The sequence below is a fragment of the Onychostoma macrolepis genome, chromosome 05, assembly GCF_012432095.1.
Source record: "Onychostoma macrolepis isolate SWU-2019 chromosome 05, ASM1243209v1, whole genome shotgun sequence".
NCBI classification, from domain to species: domain Eukaryota; kingdom Metazoa; phylum Chordata; class Actinopteri; order Cypriniformes; family Cyprinidae; genus Onychostoma; species Onychostoma macrolepis.
This window is the reverse complement of record NC_081159.1, coordinates 44,528,506-44,549,392: the sequence shown is the minus strand read 5'-3', so window position 1 is coordinate 44,549,392 and position 20,887 is coordinate 44,528,506. Positions and strand designations below refer to the sequence as shown.

The window sequence follows — 20,887 nt, the reverse complement described above, 5'->3', positions numbered from 1 at the left end:
TCAGTCCAGCAACTATCGGTCTATCCTTACCACTCAGTTTTCATCCTGGTTTCTTTTGTCTGTGTCAGTTTAATTTACTAAGTCCTTGTGTCCTTTTTTACAGAAGGGTAGAGATTTCATCCAAACTCCCCAGTTTGAATCTGTGTTAACAACGCATGCGCCCTGGTTTGGCCCTGTTTTTGCGTTTTCTCAGTTATTGTTGGTTCTGTCCGTGTGTTTTCTGTCAGATGTGTGTGTTTTTGTTCTAGCGTGAGAATAACGTCATTGTGGCTCGTCTCTTTTGTTTGACATTCATGGAATAACTGATGATTTAGGCTGGAAGATCTTCTTACACCAGCAGACTAACCGTCATACCAGAACATCTCTGTCTCTCTCTCGTTCCCTCTTTCTCTCCTCTTTTATCATTTCATCATCCCTCCAACATTGCATTCTGCCTTCTGTGGATTTGGACTGAACGTTTTGTGCCTAAAAACCAGAAGAAACAGCTCACCCAAAAACGATTCACTCAAACTCGTATGTCGTTGTTTTTTCCCTTGAAGCACAAAATGAGATTCTCTGAAGAATCTTCAAGCTCCAGAATAGACCCCAAACCCCCATAAAAGCATCATATATGCAAAATAGCAGTCAATATGAATTATGCAAGTCATGTGAAGCTTTAGACCTAAAATTAAGTCGCTTAAGATTGAAGTTTATTCAGACATATTCGTTTATTACACACATGCATGCATCAAGGCGCAATAGGAATTTAAACTTGATTCATAAATGAGGAAAACACAGTAATTCAGTCGGTTTTATGTCGTTTTTGGAGCTTGACAGAAATGAAAAAGAGCTGCATGAAGATTTTTCAGAAATTCTCCTTTCACGTTTCAGCGTCATACGCGTTTGGGACGACACTAGGGCGAGTAAATAGCGCCAGATGAAGGGTGGACTGTCAGTAATGTCATTTGATTTCATGCGGTTTTATGATATGATATAAAAGAGGCTCGTTTATGCAGCGTGTGCTGTGAAGGTTGAAGGGCCGTCGGTGTGAATCCACACAAGGACTCTGTTCTCAGTAACACGTTTGTTACGCCTGTCGCTCATTTCTACCGCTGATCCCTGATCACTGTTCACTGCATCCCTGTGTCTGAGCACAGCAACCCCAAATACTCTGCTGGTGTGTGTGTGTGTGTTTGATTCCACACTGACCACAAGTTCCAGTGCATCAGCATCATATATTACAGTGCTGGGTGTAACTAGTTACTGTAATTTAATTACTTTTCCCTTGAAAAAGTATCTTATTTTTTCTGTAATTTAATTACAGTTACTTCTTATGTAATTGAACTTAATACAGTGTATAAACTATACAATACAATACTGGATTTAACATAAAAATTTTAATCCTAACCTTAAAATGCATGCTTTTTATGTACCCTTCACACTTTAAATACTTTGGTGAGTTAATAAGTATATTAGTAACACCAATTCTCACTATTAACATGAATATTACTGGGATATTAGCTGTTTATTATTACTTAAAAAGCACATATTAATGTCTTATTCTGCAAGACCTTATTCTAAATCCTGCACAATTCTTAAACTTTACAACTACTTTACTAAGTATTAATAAGTAGTAATTAGGAGTATATTGAGGCAAAAGCCATAGTTAATAGTGAGAATTTGACCAGAATACTTTATGTAGTTATCTATTATTTATTTGAAAGAATTAAAAGAGCTGTTTAATGTCTATCCTTGTATCATTCATTAACTTTGATATAGGATTTAGAAAGTAATCAGTAATAAGTAATTAAATGCTTTTTGGAGAGAGTAATTTGTACAGTAATCTAATTACACTGTTGAAGATGTAATTAGTGACTAGTAATTAATTACTTTTTTAGAGTAACTTATCCAAAAACTGATCATATATTAGAGTATTAAACATCGAATCACAGCTGACTCATTGCTGGTCTTATAGTGAATGATTCATTTGGGAAAACAGCTAGATTCGGCGGGACATTGCAAAGCTGAGAGGGTCACCAATAAGTACAGTGATGCATTGAAATTTAGAGTCATGTGACATACTGTATGTTGATGCATACATACATGATTGAGTTTCTTAACGTCAGTTCGTTTTCTCCACATATGCACACATATATCAATTATAAGATTATGTTTAATAGTGTGTTCTTTATGTTGATGTATGCAGACTTTGCAACAGGTTTTCTCCCAAAAACAGTCTATTTTACAATCAGGCTCGTTATTTAGTGAGACTATCCCTCATGTCTGTCGTGACCTGTTGCGAACTCTGGTGCGGTGTTTATATGGTGTTTGCATCACAAACGCGTGTGATTGTGTCACAGCTGGCCCAGTATCCCATGCTGAGAGAGGAGATGGAGCGGATCGTCACGCAGCACATCCGCGACCGCGAGAGCCGCACTAAAGAGCAGGTGAGCCGCGCCACGTCCCAATATAAACGTGCTGTAAACAGAGCTTTAATTGATTATTTTCTCTTTGCGGTCGTCAGGTGCTGCTGCTGATTGACATCGAGCTGGCGTATATGAACACCAACCATGAAGACTTCATCGGATTTGCCAAGTGAGTTGCGTTTCCTCGACCTTTAACATCAAATGACTCAATGTAGTGCCACAATTATTTAACCCTAATCATAAAAAGGGATTAAAACGACCATAAAATCACATTTTAAACTAGATAATTAATTCAAATGAATAATAATATAAAAACAATAATTAAAATAGTAATAATAACAATGATAATATAATATGAAAGCAATAAAAATAATTACAATTCTAACATTATTATTATTATTATTTTCCAAGCAATTCATGTTTCCTGGACCTCTAGCATGGTTCACTGGACATCAAGTGACCCAATAGTGCCACAATCATATTATATTATAACAACAACAACAATAATAATAGCTAAAAATGTAACTGTTAATATTAATTATAAATAATAATAAATAACTACTAATATAAATAATATAAAAATATAAATAATTTTACTACTACTACTAATGATATTATTATTATTATTAATATTGCTAACATTAAATTATATTAATTATAAATAATAAATATATTATAATATAAATGAATAATTACTATTTTTATATTATTATTATTATTAGCATTATTACTAACATTAAACTGTTACTATTAATTATAAATAATAATAAATAACTACTAATATAAATAATATAAAAATATAAATCATTTTACTACTACTACTAATGATATTATTATTATTAATAGTGCTAAAATTAAATTATATTAATTATAAATAATAAATATATAATAATATCAATTAATAATTACTATTTTTATATTATTATATTATATTATATATTAGCATTATTACTAACATTAAACGGTTAATATTAATTATAAATAATAATAATAAATGATATAAAATAATTGTTACTAACATTAATTGTTATTAATCATAAATAATAAATATATAATAATATAAATAATAATGATTATGTATATATTATTATTAGTAGTAGTAGTGTTACTAACATTAAAGTGGTAATATTAATTTGAAATAATATAATTATATTTTTAAATAATAATAATTAATATTATTACTATTATTACTAACATTAAAATATATCAATATTAATTAGAAACAATAATAAATATAATATAAGAATATAATTATTTATGATTAATATTAATGGATACCCAATGACATTCAGACATTTTAAGAAATCGTTTGGCCACTGTATGTATTGTGTAGTATGTACATAACTGATTTTAAGCTGATTTAAGTTGAACTCTGTCCTGTTTAGTGCTCAGCAGAGAAGCAGTCAGATGAACAAGAAGAAAGCGGCTGGTAATCAGGTGAAGGGGGTTGACCTACAGTTTATACTCATCATTTAAAGACAATATTAATTTCTCTGTGCATATCGAGTGGCGTCTTGTGTTGAATGTTAATCATGCTCATCTGATGTGTGTCCAGCGTCTGCCTTTCTCTGTACTTCATCTATGTTTCTTATTCTTTATCTTCATGCCCTTATCAACTGATCCAGGGCCAGGTTTGTTCTCATGCTTCTCTCAGATCAAGTACAAGCTTTATCTTAGAACTGATCTTAGATCAGACGTTACAGGAACGTTCCGGGTTCAGTCGAGTTCAGCTCCATCATCAGCATTTAGATATAACTAACTCTGGGTTTCTGCTGGTTAGTGCTGGTTGACTAAGGAAGCCTTGCTGGTTAAGCTAGTTAAGAAGTTTGATACTGTAGTGACGGGTCACAAGCGATAAATCGATAACGATAATATAATTTCAAAACGATATGAAGGGTTCAATAATGTTTATGCGCCGAAAGCAAAAAGCCAGATGAAAGCGCTGACAAAAAGGAGAAACACTGTGTGCAATGATACAGTCTTTCAATCTACAAATCGCCATCGTTTACCATGGATTTACTGTAGTAACACTAACTGCACCGTCTCCCATAGACAGCAATGTAATTAACACGATCAAACATAGTTAAAATAGTCCATGTGACACATCAGGGGTTCAACCGTAATTTTACGAAGCTATGAGAATATTTTTTGTGTGCAAAGCAAACAAAAATAATGACTTTATTCCACGATTCGTCTCCTCCACGTCACCCTGTAGCGCTATTTTGGAGAGTATCACATACGTAATCAACATATGTATGCGGATACTTTGTTTATGTTCAAAAATATCTTCATTTGTGTTAATATCGTCCCAGCCCTAGTCGATTTCAGCAGAGTAAACATTAAAATTCATACTGTTTTGAAAGTTTCACCACTTGACTTATGTGTTCACGTGATACTAGTGTGATCAAATCCGTCACTGACCGAGTTCAATGCCAGAGTTGGACTCTGGTGACTCTCCTGAATGCTGATGATGGAGGCTGAGCTCGTGTCACAGTCAGAGCTGCTGTATGATGGCTCTTCACACTGATGTAAGTGCAGTTCTGCTTCACTCAAATCAGTTGTTAAGGGCAGCGAGTGACCACATGATGTGTTTTTGTGTGTATACATGTATAATCATAATCATTGATCTGTAGATGATGTAAATGTGTTTTGGAGGTCTTGGAGACATGAGCCCCAGCAGATGCTTAACAGGTGAAGGAGATCAATGCAGAATAGTGCAAAAATGTAACGGCATCAGTGCATTGATTCTCTTAAATACTGATTACAATATTTGCTGATATTGCAAAACATGTCGTGATTCACGTACGATTCGATTCTTGATTTTTGTTAAAACCATAGGCAAATGTTAGTCACTGTTATGAATTACACACAATTTCATCTTGAAAATCACTATATAGTAGTAATCACAATTTGTTTTCATAAAGGAGCTCAAAGGCTTCTTACCAGTGCCAGTCCCTCACTAAACTCATCATCTCACACAGGCTTTTCTTTATAAAATAACCTTTAACCTGTGAGTGAAAATCAACCCATGGCAAGTTCAGAAGTAGCCAAAGACTTGGCAACCCCATTCATAGCCAACCCAACGATTTTAAATCCCATTTGTGACCCTGCAGCACAGAAGCAGTCATAAGCAGCACAGCTATATTTGTAGCAATAGCCAACAATACATTGTACGGGTCAAAATTATACATTTCTCTTTTATGCCAAAAATCATTAGGATATTTAGTAAAGATCATGTTCCATGAAGATATTTTGTAAATTTCCTACCGTAAATATATCAAAACTTAATTTTTGATTAGTAATATGCATTGCTAAGAACTTCATTTGGACAACTTTAAAGGTGATTTTCTCAATATTTAGATTTTTTTGCTCCCTCAGATTCCAGATTTTCAAATAGTTGTATCTCAGACAAATATTGTCCGATCCTATAAATCTCAATTTTGAGAAAATGGACCCTTATGACTCCAGGGTCACACATTATGATGAGGTTTGATTTGCAGTATTACGGCTGGCACACTGATTTCTTGTAATGAAGCGTGGAGGTGAGCGTCGCTGGTGTTCGTGTCTCAGATCGCTGTGTTCGAGTCTGTCTCTGGTGTTTCTCTTTTACAGCATCAGTTGTGTTTTCAACACTGACGTGTTCTCTTTTCCTGTCATGTTTTTTCTTGTTCCTGCTTTACATCAGGATGAAATCATGGTAAGTCGTCTGTGTGTGTTTTCTAAAGCATACGTGTTACACAAGTGTTTATCGCAGTAATTCATGAAGACTGGACTCATGCATGCTTTTGCATCAGTGATGCACGTCTAGTCTGCATCTGTGAGTCTGTATTCAGCGGTTGCATAAGACGCTTTCACTGCACAATCAAACCCCCTGAAGATGTCAGTCAAGCGTAATGACTGTAGTGTGCACTACAGAGGGGTTGCTTCTTATCTTCATGCCACAAGCGTGTTCTGTATTTAAGTCCAAACACTCTTTCACTGCAGTATTTCATGCAGCTTTTCTACTGTTCAGTGTTGAGATGAGATAAACCTGTCAAGAACACGTCTGGCCATAATTCACCCCCAAATAAAAATGTTAGGGCTATTTTAATAGTTTGTTTGCTTGCATTGGGGCATTAAGTTCTTGACAATTAAACATGTATAGATACATAAGATTATATATGAGTTTAATACTAATATTTTGTTTTTGCAATGAGAATCATTGTTTTTCCAGACAGGATGACTTTCATGATAATAAGAGTTTTTAGATTACAGTAATGAGAATGTAAGGTGAAAATGTCCTAAATAATCATAAAACATAATGGCATAAATTAAAAACTTCAATCATTTGTTGAAAATGGCATGAAAATAAAAACAACAGAAAACCAACATGTACACAGAGAACTTGCTATATGCGTTTAAAACTAGGTTTTTCTTTTTCATTGTCTCAAACGTCTTATGACACATAACTTAACAATTCGTGATTAGAACAGAAGAGAAACTAAAATACAGATTATAATTCGTATTATATCACAATTTGTATTCTAACTTTTTAAGCGCTCACTTCACAGAGAAGAGCCTGATTCGCTTGCTAAATGGTTTTTAGTGATGTATTTATTTATCCGTCCACTTGAGGCAGAAGTGAGTCACAGTACAACAATCCAGAAGTACGTTTACATGTGCGTCAGTCCCACACACACACACACACACACACATGAATAAAAGCTGGATGGTTGTGTGCAGTATGTAAACTGTTTGTAGAGAATCTTCAAGAGCAAGTTAGTTAAACTCTTACACTTCATATCAAGCTGAATAAAAACACATCTGATTTAATGATAGCAACACTGCCAGTATTACACGAACATGTGAAGTATGTACTGCTTGGTAGGTAGGTTTTATGAAGGTAAATTTAAGACGTTTTAAGACAAAGTAAAGCGAATTTAAGAAATAAATGGAAGGGCACACCAGACGTCAGTATGGTCTCTTAATGTAAATGGAGCTCAATTCAAACAGTTCTCCATTACTTTTCAAGACTCGAATAGCTCTGCTCCCAAATACTAGATCATGGAAATAACTTTTACTGTACCTTCAGATCAAAAAGTGCTGTTCTTCAGTATTTTTCTCTTGTTTTCCAGTGCAAATATCTAAAGACTTAAATCAACAAACATTTACTTGAGAAGCAAAGTCTTGTGAAATTTATCAAAAAGTGAGTTTGTGATAAAATGAACAAAAATGAAAAATTAAACCAAAGGGGAAATGAGTTTTATTGCCCATTGATAGACATTTGTTCTTGTTTTAAGCATACGGTGAACTTAATTTTGTTGAATTTCCTAGAAAAGAAGACTTAATTTCTTCATTCTGCATCTCCAGTAAATGTTGCAATGCCTCATGACTCTGATTTAAGATATTTTTAAGGCTTTCAACTGTGAAACACTGTTATATCATCGTTTTTCAGATATAATGTACAGTATGCAGTAAGCGGTAAAGCAGTATTTCGTGGCTAAGGTAGCCTCTGACGTCTGTGTTTCAGGTGATCAGGAAGGGCTGGCTGACCATCAATAACATTGGCATCATGAAGGGCGGCGCTAAGGAGTACTGGTTTGTCCTGACGGCCGAATCGCTGTCCTGGTACAAGGATGATGAGGTGAGACGTGTTTTCTGTGTCGGGTCGGTTAGGGTGTCAAGTCAAGTCACCATTATATATATATAGTGCTTTTTACAATGCAGATTGTGTCAAAGCAGCTTCACGGTATGAAACAGGGAAATATTGTGCTCAGACAGAGTGATTTTGAAACATTTGGAGTAATCAGCCTGCAAATGTGTGACTCTACACTTTAAGACAGGATATGAGTAACATGCAAGAAATGACACACTTCAGGCTTGACGCTTTCATGAACTCGGTTCTGTCTCGCTTCAGTCTCACGTCCGCATCACAACTGATCGTTCACTTCAAAGTTAAAGCAACATTGTCTTGATTTACGTTGGATCGCTGCCTCGAAGCGTCCCGCGTGCTTCGCTCAAACAGCGGCGCCATCACGGCTGCTGCTCACCAATCATCATTTTCCCTTCAGCTTTAACGCCACACTTTTATGTGGAATTATTTATATCAATTTTCCGCTATAGAAAAGAAATGATCTCAATTCGGTTATTTTTAAGCCGTCCCGTTTTGGCGGCTTCTGCTGACTTGACGCTCTTTTTCCCCTGGCGTGCTTTTGGCTGGAATATTTCCCAGCACTGGAAGGTTTTCCTGCAGGACCTGCCGAGAGCTGTTCTCTGATGATGCCGCCTAGGGCTTTCCACACGTGCTCAGTCTTTCAGAAAGGAAACGCAAAGAAAAGGTTACAGGATGATGCTGTTCGTTGCACTCAATGGTCAAGCACTGTTTGATGGGGTGAATGTTTATATGAAGAGAAGGACTAGTGAACAGACAGCATGTCAGTGTCAACCTCAAATACACATTTTCATTGCTTGAAATAAAATAAACTTTAACTGAAACAAAAAAAGCACAGGTATATTTGTAGCAATAGCCAACGATACATTGTATGGGTCAAAATTATACATTTCTCTTTTATGCCAAAAATCATTAGGATATTTAGTAAAGATCATGTTCCATGAAGATATTTTGTAAATTTCTTACCGTAAATATATCAAAACTTAATTTTGTTGAATTTCCTAGAAAAGAAGACTTAATTTCTTCATTCTGCATCTCCAGTAAATGTTGCAATGCCTCATGACTCTGATTTAAGATATTTTAAGGCTTTCAACTGTGAAACACTGTTATATCATCGTTTTCAGATATAATGTACAGTATGCAGTAAGCGGTAAAGCAGTATTTCGTGGCTAAGGTAGCCTCTGACGTCTGTGTTTCAGGTGATCAGGAAGGGCTGGCTGACCATCAATAACATTGGCATCATGAAGGGCGGCGCTAAGGAGTACTGGTTTGTCCTGACGGCCGAATCGCTGTCCTGGTACAAGGATGATGAGGTGAGACGTGTTTTCTGTGTCGGGTCGGTTAGGGTGTCAAGTCAAGTCACCATTATATATATATAGTGCTTTTTACAATGCAGATTGTGTCAAAGCAGCTTCACGGTATGAAACAGGGAAATATTGTGCTCAGACAGAGTGATTTTGAAACATTTGGAGTAATCAGCCTGCAAATGTGTGACTCTACACTTTAAGACAGGATATGAGTAACATGCAAGAAATGACACACTTCAGGCTTGACGCTTTCATGAACTCGGTTCTGTCTCGCTTCAGTCTCACGTCCGCATCACAACTGATCGTTCACTTCAAAGTTAAAGCAACATTGTCTTGATTTACGTTGGATCGCTGCCTCGAAGCGTCCGCGTGCTTCGCTCAAACAGCGGCGCCATCACGGCTGCTGCTCACCAATCATCATTTTCCTTCAGCTTTAACGCCACACTTTTATGTGGAATTATTTATATCAATTTTCCGCTATAGAAAAGAAATGATCTCAATTCGGTTATTTTTAAGCCGTCCCGTTTTGGCGGCTTCTGCTGACTTGACGCTCTTTTTCCCCTGGCGTGCTTTTGGCTGGAATATTTCCCAGCACTGGAAGGTTTTCCTGCAGGACCTGCCGAGAGCTGTTCTCTGATGATGCCGCCTAGGGCTTTCCACACGTGCTCAGTCTTTCAGAAAGGAAACGCAAAGAAAAGGTTACAGGATGATGCTGTTCGTTGCACTCAATGGTCAAGCACTGTTTGATGGGGTGAATGTTTATATGAAGAGAAGGACTAGTGAACAGACAGCATGTCAGTGTCAACCTCAAATACACATTTTCATTGCTTGAAATAAAATAAACTTTAACTGAAACAAAAAAAAGCACAGGTATATTTGTAGCAATAGCCAACGATACATTGTATGGGTCAAAATTATCCATTTCTCTTTTATGCCAAAAATCATTAGGATATTAAGTAAAGATATTTTGTAAATTTCTTACCGTAAATATATCAAAACTTAATTTTAATAATTGCTAAAAACTTCATTTGGACAACATTAAAGGTGATTTTCTCAATATTCAGATTTTTTTGCACCCTCAGATTCCAGATTTTCAAATAGTTCCATCTCAGACAAATATTATCCGATCATAACAAACCATACATCAATGGAGAGATTATTTATTCAGCTCTCAATTAAAAAATATTTACCCTTATGACTGGTTTCGTGGTCCATGGTCACATATATATATATTAAAAAATGAGAAAAAAATTATAAACACAAATTAACTAAAACTTTTAACTAAAATTAAAATGAAAAAAAAAAAATCTCCAAAAATTAATAAAAACTATAAAAGTATTTTAGTTATACTAAACTAACGCACAGAAATCTCTTATGCTCACCAGAGCTGCATTTATTTGATCAAAAATACAGTAAAACTGTAATATCATTACAATGTAATATATGTTTTAATATCTGTTAATTTATTTCTGTGATGCGCAGCTGTATTTTCAGCATCATTACTGCAGTCTTCAGTGTCACGTGATCTTCAGAAATCATTCTAATATGCTGATTTGCTGCTCAAGAAACATTCTGATTATTATCAATGTTGAAAACAGTTGTGCTGCGCAATATTTTTGAGGAAACTGTGATACATTTTATTTTTTAGAATTCTTTAATGAGTAGAAAGTTCAAAAGAACAGCATTTATTTGAAATAGAAATAACATTATAAATGTCTTCACTGTCACTTTTGATGAATTTAATGCCTCCTTGATGAATAAAAGTGAATAAACAGTGCATTCTGAGTCCATGTTGACTTTAAAGTGCTGTCTAGGTAGGCGTCTCGTGTAAAGCTGGCACACACATGTGCATACCAGAGCCTGACCTGTCACACACACTCACACACACTCGCCAAGAGACTTTCAAAGAAGTGTGTGTGTGTGTGTGTGTGTGTGTGTCTGTGTGTGGTTAGCTGGTTTGGGTCACTCTAACTAGGAGCATGTGGGGCAGAGACAGCGAGGGGGGCACTGCGGTCCACTTTCATCTGTCTGCGAACACAAAGTCTCCTTCTCACACACACACACACACACACACACACACACACACACACATACTCTCTCTCTCGTCTATTTATTTTATCGTGGGCTGACGATGTCGGTTTCCCAGCACTCAGAGCCCCAAAACTAACACAGTCCGACTCAGAAGTAAAACAGTCACTAATGAGCTCAGAAAGCAGCAGAAACGCTTGAACACGACGAATCCTCAAACACACACACACACACACACACACACACGAGGGTCGAGACCCTCATCACTCTCTTGTCTAAATCATCAACAAGCGTCTCAGTGACATCACTTCCTCCTGACATCTCAAGTGCAGATGTATTTCTGCTCACCCTGATTCTTCACAAAGCGAGTTCCCTCGTCTCCTCGTGAGTTTTGGGGGGTTTGGGGGAAGCAGGCAGCGCTGGTGATACTGGATCTGCTTCCTATTATCACACATGCAGATCGAGCACCAGTGACTCACGAAAGACATGAATAAAGAAAAACCAGGACGCATATGAACCAGCAACCCTCCTGATGGCCTCAAAGGCCTGTCAATCAAACACACACACACACACACACACACACATACGTTTCTGTGAATTGTGGAATTGAACTTTCCATAGACTTCTATTACTTTTATACTGACCAAACGATATTTTCTATCCCCTAAACCTAGCCCTTACAGAAAACCTGTTTGCATTCTTACACTTTCAGATAAACATCATTTACTATTTTTAATCATTTTTTCCCTCACGGGGACCGCAGGCCAGTCCCCACAATGTAGCATAAACAAGCACACACACACACACACACACACACATTACTGATACACACACACACACACACACACGCTCTAAATGAGGACATACCATAGGCTTCCACTGTCTTTATTTAAAGCTGAATGAAAATGAAATGAGAGTGAAAATAACCCAAACCTATTGCTAATATGTATTTGTTTTATTTATTAATCTTTTTTTTTTTACTTACTTTTGGCAGGTTTTGTTATATTTTACTCACTTCTGAGTATAGTTTGGTTCACCAATCTTTTCATTGTTATTCTTTGTACACATGCATCAAACACGCTGTTGTTACACAAGTTGTTAGAGTATGTTCTACAAGAAAATACTATTTCAGTCTTTCTACTTCAAAATTTCACATTTAATTAATTTAAACCGTTTCTGAGTCAGAATTGTTTCTACACTAATTATTTTTCAGTGCAGACAGATTCTTTGGCCGTTGCATTGCATATTGTGTTGTTTTTCCAGCATCTCACGCTATAAGCACCATGTTTTTAAGATGAAGTGCTCAAATAAAACCGTACACAAACACACGTTTCCTACCTTTACAACTGACAGATAGTGAAACATCTTTGCAGTGTGTGTGTGTGTGTGTGTGAGTAAAGGCATCGGATCAGGAAACTCTGTGATCCAGGAAAAGTCTTAAGTGGAAACATGTTTATCTGGGTTTCATTTGTCTGGATGTTTGAGAGCGTGTGAAAGACAAGCCTGGAGATCTTCATACGAGACCCGTGGAGGAACTGTTTTATCTCTCTCACTGACTCTCTCCATCTCTCTTATTTAACCAGATCCAGATGAATATGCAAAAGAAAAAGAATCGCTTTCACATCTCAGCTGTTTCTCCAGAGTTTCAGAAGAGATCTCGACAGATGTGCCAAGTCTATAGTCTAAATTCAGAGATCTCGATATGAACTCAAAATTCATTGTTTAGCAACTATTGTCTGTGTCTGAAACTGTAGGAGAAACATCGCTGTGAATTGTTAAGATAAAGTGACACTCTTCACACTTTGCATTAGTATCATTTTATACTTTATTTTGTATTTCATACTTTCTTTGACGTCACTGCACGCTGAACAGATGATTCATGAAGTCACTTCACATCAGTCGTGTGACCTGCTGTCGGCATGTGGATCTCCTCTCGTCGTCATGGCGATGTGTTCAGCAGTCGTCATGGCGACAGGCCGTCTTGAGCATCCCCGTCCAGCCTAACCAATGTGCAGACTACTGTACAAACGCTACTTCCTGAACAGGTAGTCTGAACACTGGGCAGGCGGGATGGGCGTCCGCAACTAAACCGGTCGTCGCAGCGCACCAAACTTGCGTTGCGGTCGCTGTGTGATAGTGCAAGCTAGTGAGAGTCTGACGAGGCCGTGATGGAGTCTGAAACAGGCAGAATACGGAGGTGAGACACACGGATGATGATGCGCTCCTAATGGAAACTTCCTGTTTCCTGTGGAGAGTGATGATGCATTGCCTGCGGTTTCATGTTTCACATAGAAATTCCCTAAAACTCTGCAGCTCGTTAAATCTTTCATCTGCCTTTTATACACTTTATACACTAAACATATATATATACACATAAATTGACAAAAATATTATAACATATATTTATAATATAAACAACAACAAAAGACTTAAAAAAACTAAAACCTAACACTAGCTTCTCTAATCTTTTTGTATTCTATCTATTTGTTTTCTTTTTATTTATTAAACAATTTAACAAAAGCAAAAAGGCCTCTAACACTAGCTTGCTCTATTCTTTTTCTATTCTATCTGTTTTCTTTTTATTTATTATATAATTTATATTAAAAAACCCTTGCTACGTGTACTGTGTTAAACTGAGATAATAATAGCGCTTGCATATCGTTGCTCTTTTGTTGGTTCTATTGTCCTCATTTATAAGTCGCTTTGGAGAAAAGCATCTGCTAAATGTAAATGTAAATAAAAATTATATATATATATATCAACTTATCATATTGTACTTGTTTTTGGTAATCATTGAAAAAAATCAAATTTTTAGAGACAGTTTGTAGAAATTTTTATAGTGTCTATATATACATTAAGTTGTTAAATCAATATATTTTTATCTATCTATCTATACATAGGCTTTATGTTTCTGGTGATTTAATGATTGATTTAGCATTTTGACTTGATAATCACACACACATTTTTTTGCCCTCACTGACCTCTGAAATAATCTTCATCACGGCCGATGATTTGAACGTTCATCTGCTCTCGCATTAGTTCTGCTGTGTGATTACCGTCAGATCAGCTGGTAATAATAACCCAATACATCATCAATCTTGAGATTCCCCGTTAAAAGATGAAGATACTGCACCTCATCCTCCTCTTCGAGTCCAGGTGTTTGTTGAGTGTCGGTCTCAGTTTTCCCAGTTTGCATCTGCAGGACCTCAATGGTTCTTCATCTTCACCGTCGCTTTTTCCCATCATTCCATGTTCCCGAATAAATCATAAAGCTTCATCCACTAACATCTCCTGGAACCAGCATCTGTCGGCGAGCGCCTCGTCTCTGCAGTGACTCGCAGGCTTGACGTGGCAGAGGACTGTTAACTAACTTTACTAGTGAGAGAGCCAAGGAGCAAGAGAGGAGAAAGAGGCGGGACTTTCTTCTCCTTCCCGCCTCCGTCTGGCTTTCTGTTATTTTTTTCCTGCTTTTCAGGGAGGCGGCAGGAAGTGGAGGGTCAAAGGTCAACAGGAAGTGAAGCGCATTAATTTTCTGCATGTGTTGTGTCATTTCGGGGAGGGGGTTGGGGTGCATATAGCGTGTTCGGGTGGAAAACGCGAGTGTGTGTGTGGGAGCTGCGTGGCTTTGTAGCTCTGCAGGAATGTCGGAGTTTCTTGGCAAGACGGCGGGCTTGTAATAACTCCAGATGTGCGGGCCTGTGGTGCGCTGGCGTGTTTTTTCTTCTGAAGCCGATTTCCTTTCCCTGTCCGGCGTGAATAAAGAGGCCTTTATGCTGGATGACCCCCCAGCACCACCCTCGATCCCCCCCCCCTGTATTCCACGTAACTGGGTGGAAATCAGGACCAGATTTGATGTGGGAGGTAACGGCGGCCCACGAGAGATCGCATATAAAGCCAAGCGCAGCTGACTGTCAGGGGACGCTTCTTACAGATGTTGCTCGGGTTTAAGTTCATCTTACTAGTGCACTTAGTTAGGTTTACTTAAAGATGATAAACTACGGTAATACTAAGTATTGAAGTTTAGTGTGTGTTTGTGCATGGGATTATTTACAGTAAATGTTAAAGGATCATTGAATATTTTTGCTATAAAACAAGATCAATTTACATGAGCAAAAGATTGCTATTTTTTGCTATTTCCAGTTTTTTTTTTTCAGCTGCTTACACACAAAATCTTTCCTTGTCACACAGTTTCTGAAAGCTGTCACTCAAACAGCAGAACACACACCAAATCTGCAAAACCAGACACTGATTATCAGCCTTTGACTCAGTTTTCAATTTCATAAAACACTTTTTGCAAAACACAACACATAATTCTCTATGTAACACACAAATCTAACAGGAATTAATATTATGGCAAATGTTTGATTTTGAGATGTGTTTGTGATGTTTTGAATGCAGTGCTTCATTTTGCAAGAGATGTGAGGCATTTTGCATTTTGCGTGCAGTTCTTGGATTTGTGTGTAAGCAGTTGAACAAAACTGTAATTTATTATTAGTTTATTTATGTTTTATATTTGACATTTTAACAGAAAAAAATCACAAAAAAAGTTTTCACATGCTTAATTAGAATGAAATTAACCATTTTAGAATATAATTCATTAAATTAATAATTAATTAAATTCATGGCATAGTTTTTTTTCCGCTCGTGTAAATTGGTCTTGTTTTCCAGTCAAAATATGTAAAAATCCTTTAACAAATTTAGATGTCAAATTTAATTTATCAGCGGATGTGATGATTTATTGTAAATGTTAAAGAGTCATTAACATATTTTAGCAGAAAAAAACTTAATTTAATCCAAATTAAATACATTTTAGATGTCAGATTTGTTTAATTAATAATTTAATTAATAATAAGTGAAATGAAATGCCATTAATTAAATTTTTTGTTCTCATGTAAAATGATCATGGATATTTTCACATGTAAACATCCTTTAATAAATGTACATATTTGAATAATTTAACACATTAGTGCATGTCATTATTTACAGTAAATGTTAAAGGATCTTATTTTAACTGGAAACTAGATCAATTTATATGAGCAAAAAAATTGCAAAAAAAAAAAACCCTGAAAAAAAGAACTTTTTTGCATTTTTCCCGTCTCAAAAAGGTTTTATTTGCGGCGTGGTTTATGTGAGTTTAGCAGTCAGTGTGGTGTTGAATCAAATCCAGCGAGCGCATAAAAACTAATCCTCACTATACAAAACCGTTTCCAGTGCAACTCTAATACTTACAGTTAACATGATTAAAAGTGATGCTTCTGAAGTGTGTGAGAATAAAAATGTCGTTTTTAGTGGCGTTTAAGCTAATCTCACTAGTACTCTTAGATCTGCTTAACAACTACAGTTCTAATACTAAAGTTCAACGTGTGTCGTCCTGCAGTGTTTGTGCTCCAGACATGAACAACTGTAAGAAAACACCTAGCAACCACCCATAAGACCCTAGCAACGTCCTGGCATAATGCCGCTGAGTTTTGTACAAGCAAACGGCGCTCACGTTTTCTTGAGCAAATGTAAAAATCAGGTCGTTTCTGACTCACTTCAGATTCTTGTTCTCTAGTTAATCTCCACCCATTTGTCCAGCTCTCGTTCTTCTGGTCCGCAGTGATGTGGTGTGAGTGTTGTATTGTGGGTAGTGAGTCACAGGCGGGTGCTCTGGGTGGTGACTGTGTTTGCTTTAGCTACAGGAGAGGTTTCTCCTCTCAGACTCGAGCAGGACTCAGAAACTCCTCCGTGGGGAGCTGGCTCAGCACTCTCTCCATGGATAGTTTTGTCTTGTTTTAAAAACATTTACATATTTTAACAGGAAAATTCATGAAAAATGTTTAGCAAATAAAATTTGAAATGAAAAGCATTCATTTATTTTTATTTTTTAAAACATTTTAACTGGAAAATTGACATAAAAATGTTTTATGGAATTAAACTTAATTGAACATCAGTTTTATTTTATATCGGATTCAACAAACTAGTGCATACAATTGAATAATTAAATTAATTATTCATTAAAGAAAAAGCTTTAATTTAAAATTTTTACTGGAAAATTCACAACCATTTTTTAAAATGTTTCATTTTAAATTAAAGTCAAATTTATCACATTAGTGCATGACAGTAAATTTTAATGGAACGTATGTTAACTGGAACACAGGATCAATTTACATGAACAAAAAAATTGCAAAAAATAAAATTAATTTGAACTTGTTTTCTCTAATTGGTCTCAAACTCAATTCCTGGAGGGCCACAGCTCTGCAGAGTTTAATCAAACACACCTGATCCAGCTCATCACGCTCTTCAGGATCTCTAGAAACTTCCCACCAGCTGTGATTTGGAGCTAAACTCTGCAGGAATTGAGTTTGAGACCACTTATGCAATAATGGGTTGAATTTGACATTTGCATTTTTTCTTTCTAAAAGAAGTTTTATTTGAAATGAGTTTATTTGAATGTAGCGGTCAGTGTAGCAGCTCTAATGCAGGATGTAAATGCTGTAAACCTGCACCGGAGACGCTTAACTTCACGACCGTGTAACGCTGCTACTGTGAAGCACCAGAAAAGCGACACCTCCCTTCACTGCTAACAAACCATCGTCCTCTCATTAAACTTCTCCCGGCTGTCGGGAACATTTCTGTTCTTTATGATAGAGTTCAGTACGTTCAGTTCATTTTGGCTCGACATGCTCAAATCTCACTTCTGCCTGCGAACCCAAACACACTGTAATGTCATTTCAGATTTACATTCCTTGTTTACATTTGTTTACATTTTAATTACAATAAATAAGATGTTGCCAAGTTTTTCCACTTTTAACTATTTTTTAATTTAACACTGTGTCTGAGATTTTAACACATGACCAATTCTCAGGCAATGCATGAACTGATCAAATGTTTCTTTTGAATGCAATGCAATTTGAAGAAAAGCATCTGCCAAATGTATAAGTACAGGAAGGTGCAAGCTTAGATGCAATGTTTGATGCACGCGTGCATAGGCAAAGTCTTAAAAATTTTATATGCAAGTATGTAAACGTGTTATGCAATGTTTGTTTCTTGCGTAACGGAAAAAAACTGAGCATGCAGAAAAGCATGTCGGATGCCAGCGTGTGACCTTGTCAATGAGGAGCGACCGTCGTCCTTTCCACCTACGTGTGAGGCTGTTAGACTGCAGACTTTAAAGGAGCTGTAAAGCAGGAATGCTGAGGGGTTAATGCAGTTAACATGCCTGCGCTGCTGTACACATTAGCATGTGTTCGGAGGGTTTGTGATGACTAACCAGAACTGATTCTGTGCTGTTGCTTTTTTCTTTTCTTTCGTACTTCTTTCTCTTTGTTGTAGCACAGACGGATCTTTTCTTTTCAAATATCACGTCAAATAAGCTCAGCAAAAGGCTTTGCAGGAGGGAAATTAACTAAAAGCAGTCGTCAAATTTCTTTATGTAGCACTTTTCACAATATGCATTGTTTCAAAGCTGCTTTACAGAAAGTCATTATGTTCGTGTTTGCAATATAAGTCACATTTAGCAGATTTTACAACTAAACAAGCAATCAAGCAATTGAGATTTGCTAAAAGGTACATATGTGAGTATACCCAAATGTATATAAACTGCTGAGCGATAATATAATTAATTAAATTTTGCAACAAAACAAAAAATAAATAAAATCAGGCAGTAAAAGTAGTGACTTTTGTATCATGTCAGTAGTTCTGCTGTTTTCATAGTAGCTTCAGATATTACTGCACACACAGTCTAGACTTTTTTATTAATTTTAGTAAATCAGAAAGTTATTCATGTTGCAAAATGTACACTTTTACGTTCTTGACGAGGCTATTTTGTATGGAAGACCGTTTCTGCCGCAGAATAAAAAATAAAAAGGTGACTGCGAGTTTTTCTCACAAATAAAAAGAAAGTTTAATATCTTTCAATTCTGACTTTTTACATTTCGCAATACTGAATTTACATCTTTTATTCTGAGTTACAAGAAACTGTGTTTTGTGAGATGTAAACCCGCAATTGTGAGAAAAAATGTCAGAATTGTGAGATAAAAAGTCGCAAATTACCTTGTTTATTTTTTTATTCTTTGGCGGAAATGCACTTCCATAGTGTTTAGTTTATTTAATGTAAATTTACTAATTCTGTCACCCACAGATCCCCGAATAAATACTGCTCTGATTGTAAAAACTAAATTATATCAAATAAGAATTTTGCTATTAAAAAGCTTCCTTAAATAGCTTAAGTTTAGTTCAAGATACTTCTTGTTAGTAGCTCGTGGAGTAGTGACTAGCACTTATAACTTCAAGTTAAAGTTTCAAAGCAGCTTCTTCAGAAACGCTCGTAGATGTCAAGTGTGTCAAGAGACACAGAGCTGTACGAGGGAACTTTCTGCAAAATGACGCTGTGCTTTTTTCCTTTTGTGAATTAAAGACAGAAAGAGGGGAAAAAAACATGCATTTTGAAAATTGCTGTTGGCCTTGGCTCAAGGCGCAGTCGTTTTGGTAATGAGGGGTTAGAGCGGCATTATTGCTCCCAGATGCCTCCCCGCGTCTCTCTGGCCTTTGATGCAAAACCAAGACACCAGCGCTTTTCAGTCTCACACACACACACACACACATGTGGCTTAAAGCTGCACATTACAAACCACTTCAGTTTATAGTTTAGTTCTACATGTATGATCACACCTGATACCATTATCGCTCTATATGACGCAGAGTGTCCTTTCTGATGTATGAACGTGGACATGACGTCTCAAAAGTGTGTTTGTGAGGCTGTTTTGTTTGGATTAGCGCAGCGGGCCGCAGTCAGCCGTGAGAAGTGTGTTTATGAATCGAGTCTGAACTTCCTCCGCTCTTATAATTGCGCTGGTATTAGTCACACCAAAAACAAAACAATGGAAAATATTCACAGTTCTGTCCGTGTGGTTGGACATAGGAAAGAAACATCTCTAATGAGATCTAGTTTATGTTTCATCTGTTTCTCTGAAACAGAAATGAGATTCAACTGAAATGAGAGTTTCAGAATAGAGCTCAGCTATGTCTCAAACTGTGGTCCACACGTCCTGCGAGTAATGAAAGAGCAAGATCTGAGCAGTCAAATGTTATTAGTAAGTAGGGATGCACCGATACCACTTTTTCCAGTACTCGCCCGATACCGATACTTTTATTTTTGGTACTTGTTGATACAGAGTACCGATACCGATATTTTCATTGCATTTCTACATTTTTTAAATACTGGGTGCAGAAACTAAAAGAGTATGTATAATGTTAGTTGTTTAACTTAATTTATCAAACAGATACAGTCAAACCAACATTTATTCAGACACCTTCAACATTTCTCACATTATCACAGTTTATTCGCTATAGTTTATAGTAGTAAAATATGACAAGAACTCAGAGTTAAACTGTGTCAGAACAAATTCAGCTCGATAATATCAGATAACTTTGATAGAAAGGTATGTGATGGATTACAATCAACCAAAACTATTCAGACAGCTGTTAGTATGACAATATTTACACAACTATCAATA

The 20,887-nt window shown here is 36.4% G+C and overlaps 1 protein-coding gene across 1 annotated transcript in view; it reads left to right on the top strand.

Moving 5' to 3' along the window:
• The window catches only part of dnm1a (dynamin 1a), a 79,966-nt gene that overhangs the window by 40,106 nt on the left and 18,973 nt on the right, over positions 1 to 20,887 (top strand). Inside the window, exons 11-15 of the mRNA XM_058775565.1 lie at positions 2,340 to 2,426; positions 2,504 to 2,574; positions 3,791 to 3,842; positions 6,091 to 6,102; positions 7,915 to 8,028. Of these exons, the coding sequence (XP_058631548.1) occupies positions 2,340 to 2,426; positions 2,504 to 2,574; positions 3,791 to 3,842; positions 6,091 to 6,102; positions 7,915 to 8,028 (336 nt within the window). The remainder of the gene's footprint in view (positions 1 to 2,339; positions 2,427 to 2,503; positions 2,575 to 3,790; positions 3,843 to 6,090; positions 6,103 to 7,914; positions 8,029 to 20,887) is intronic.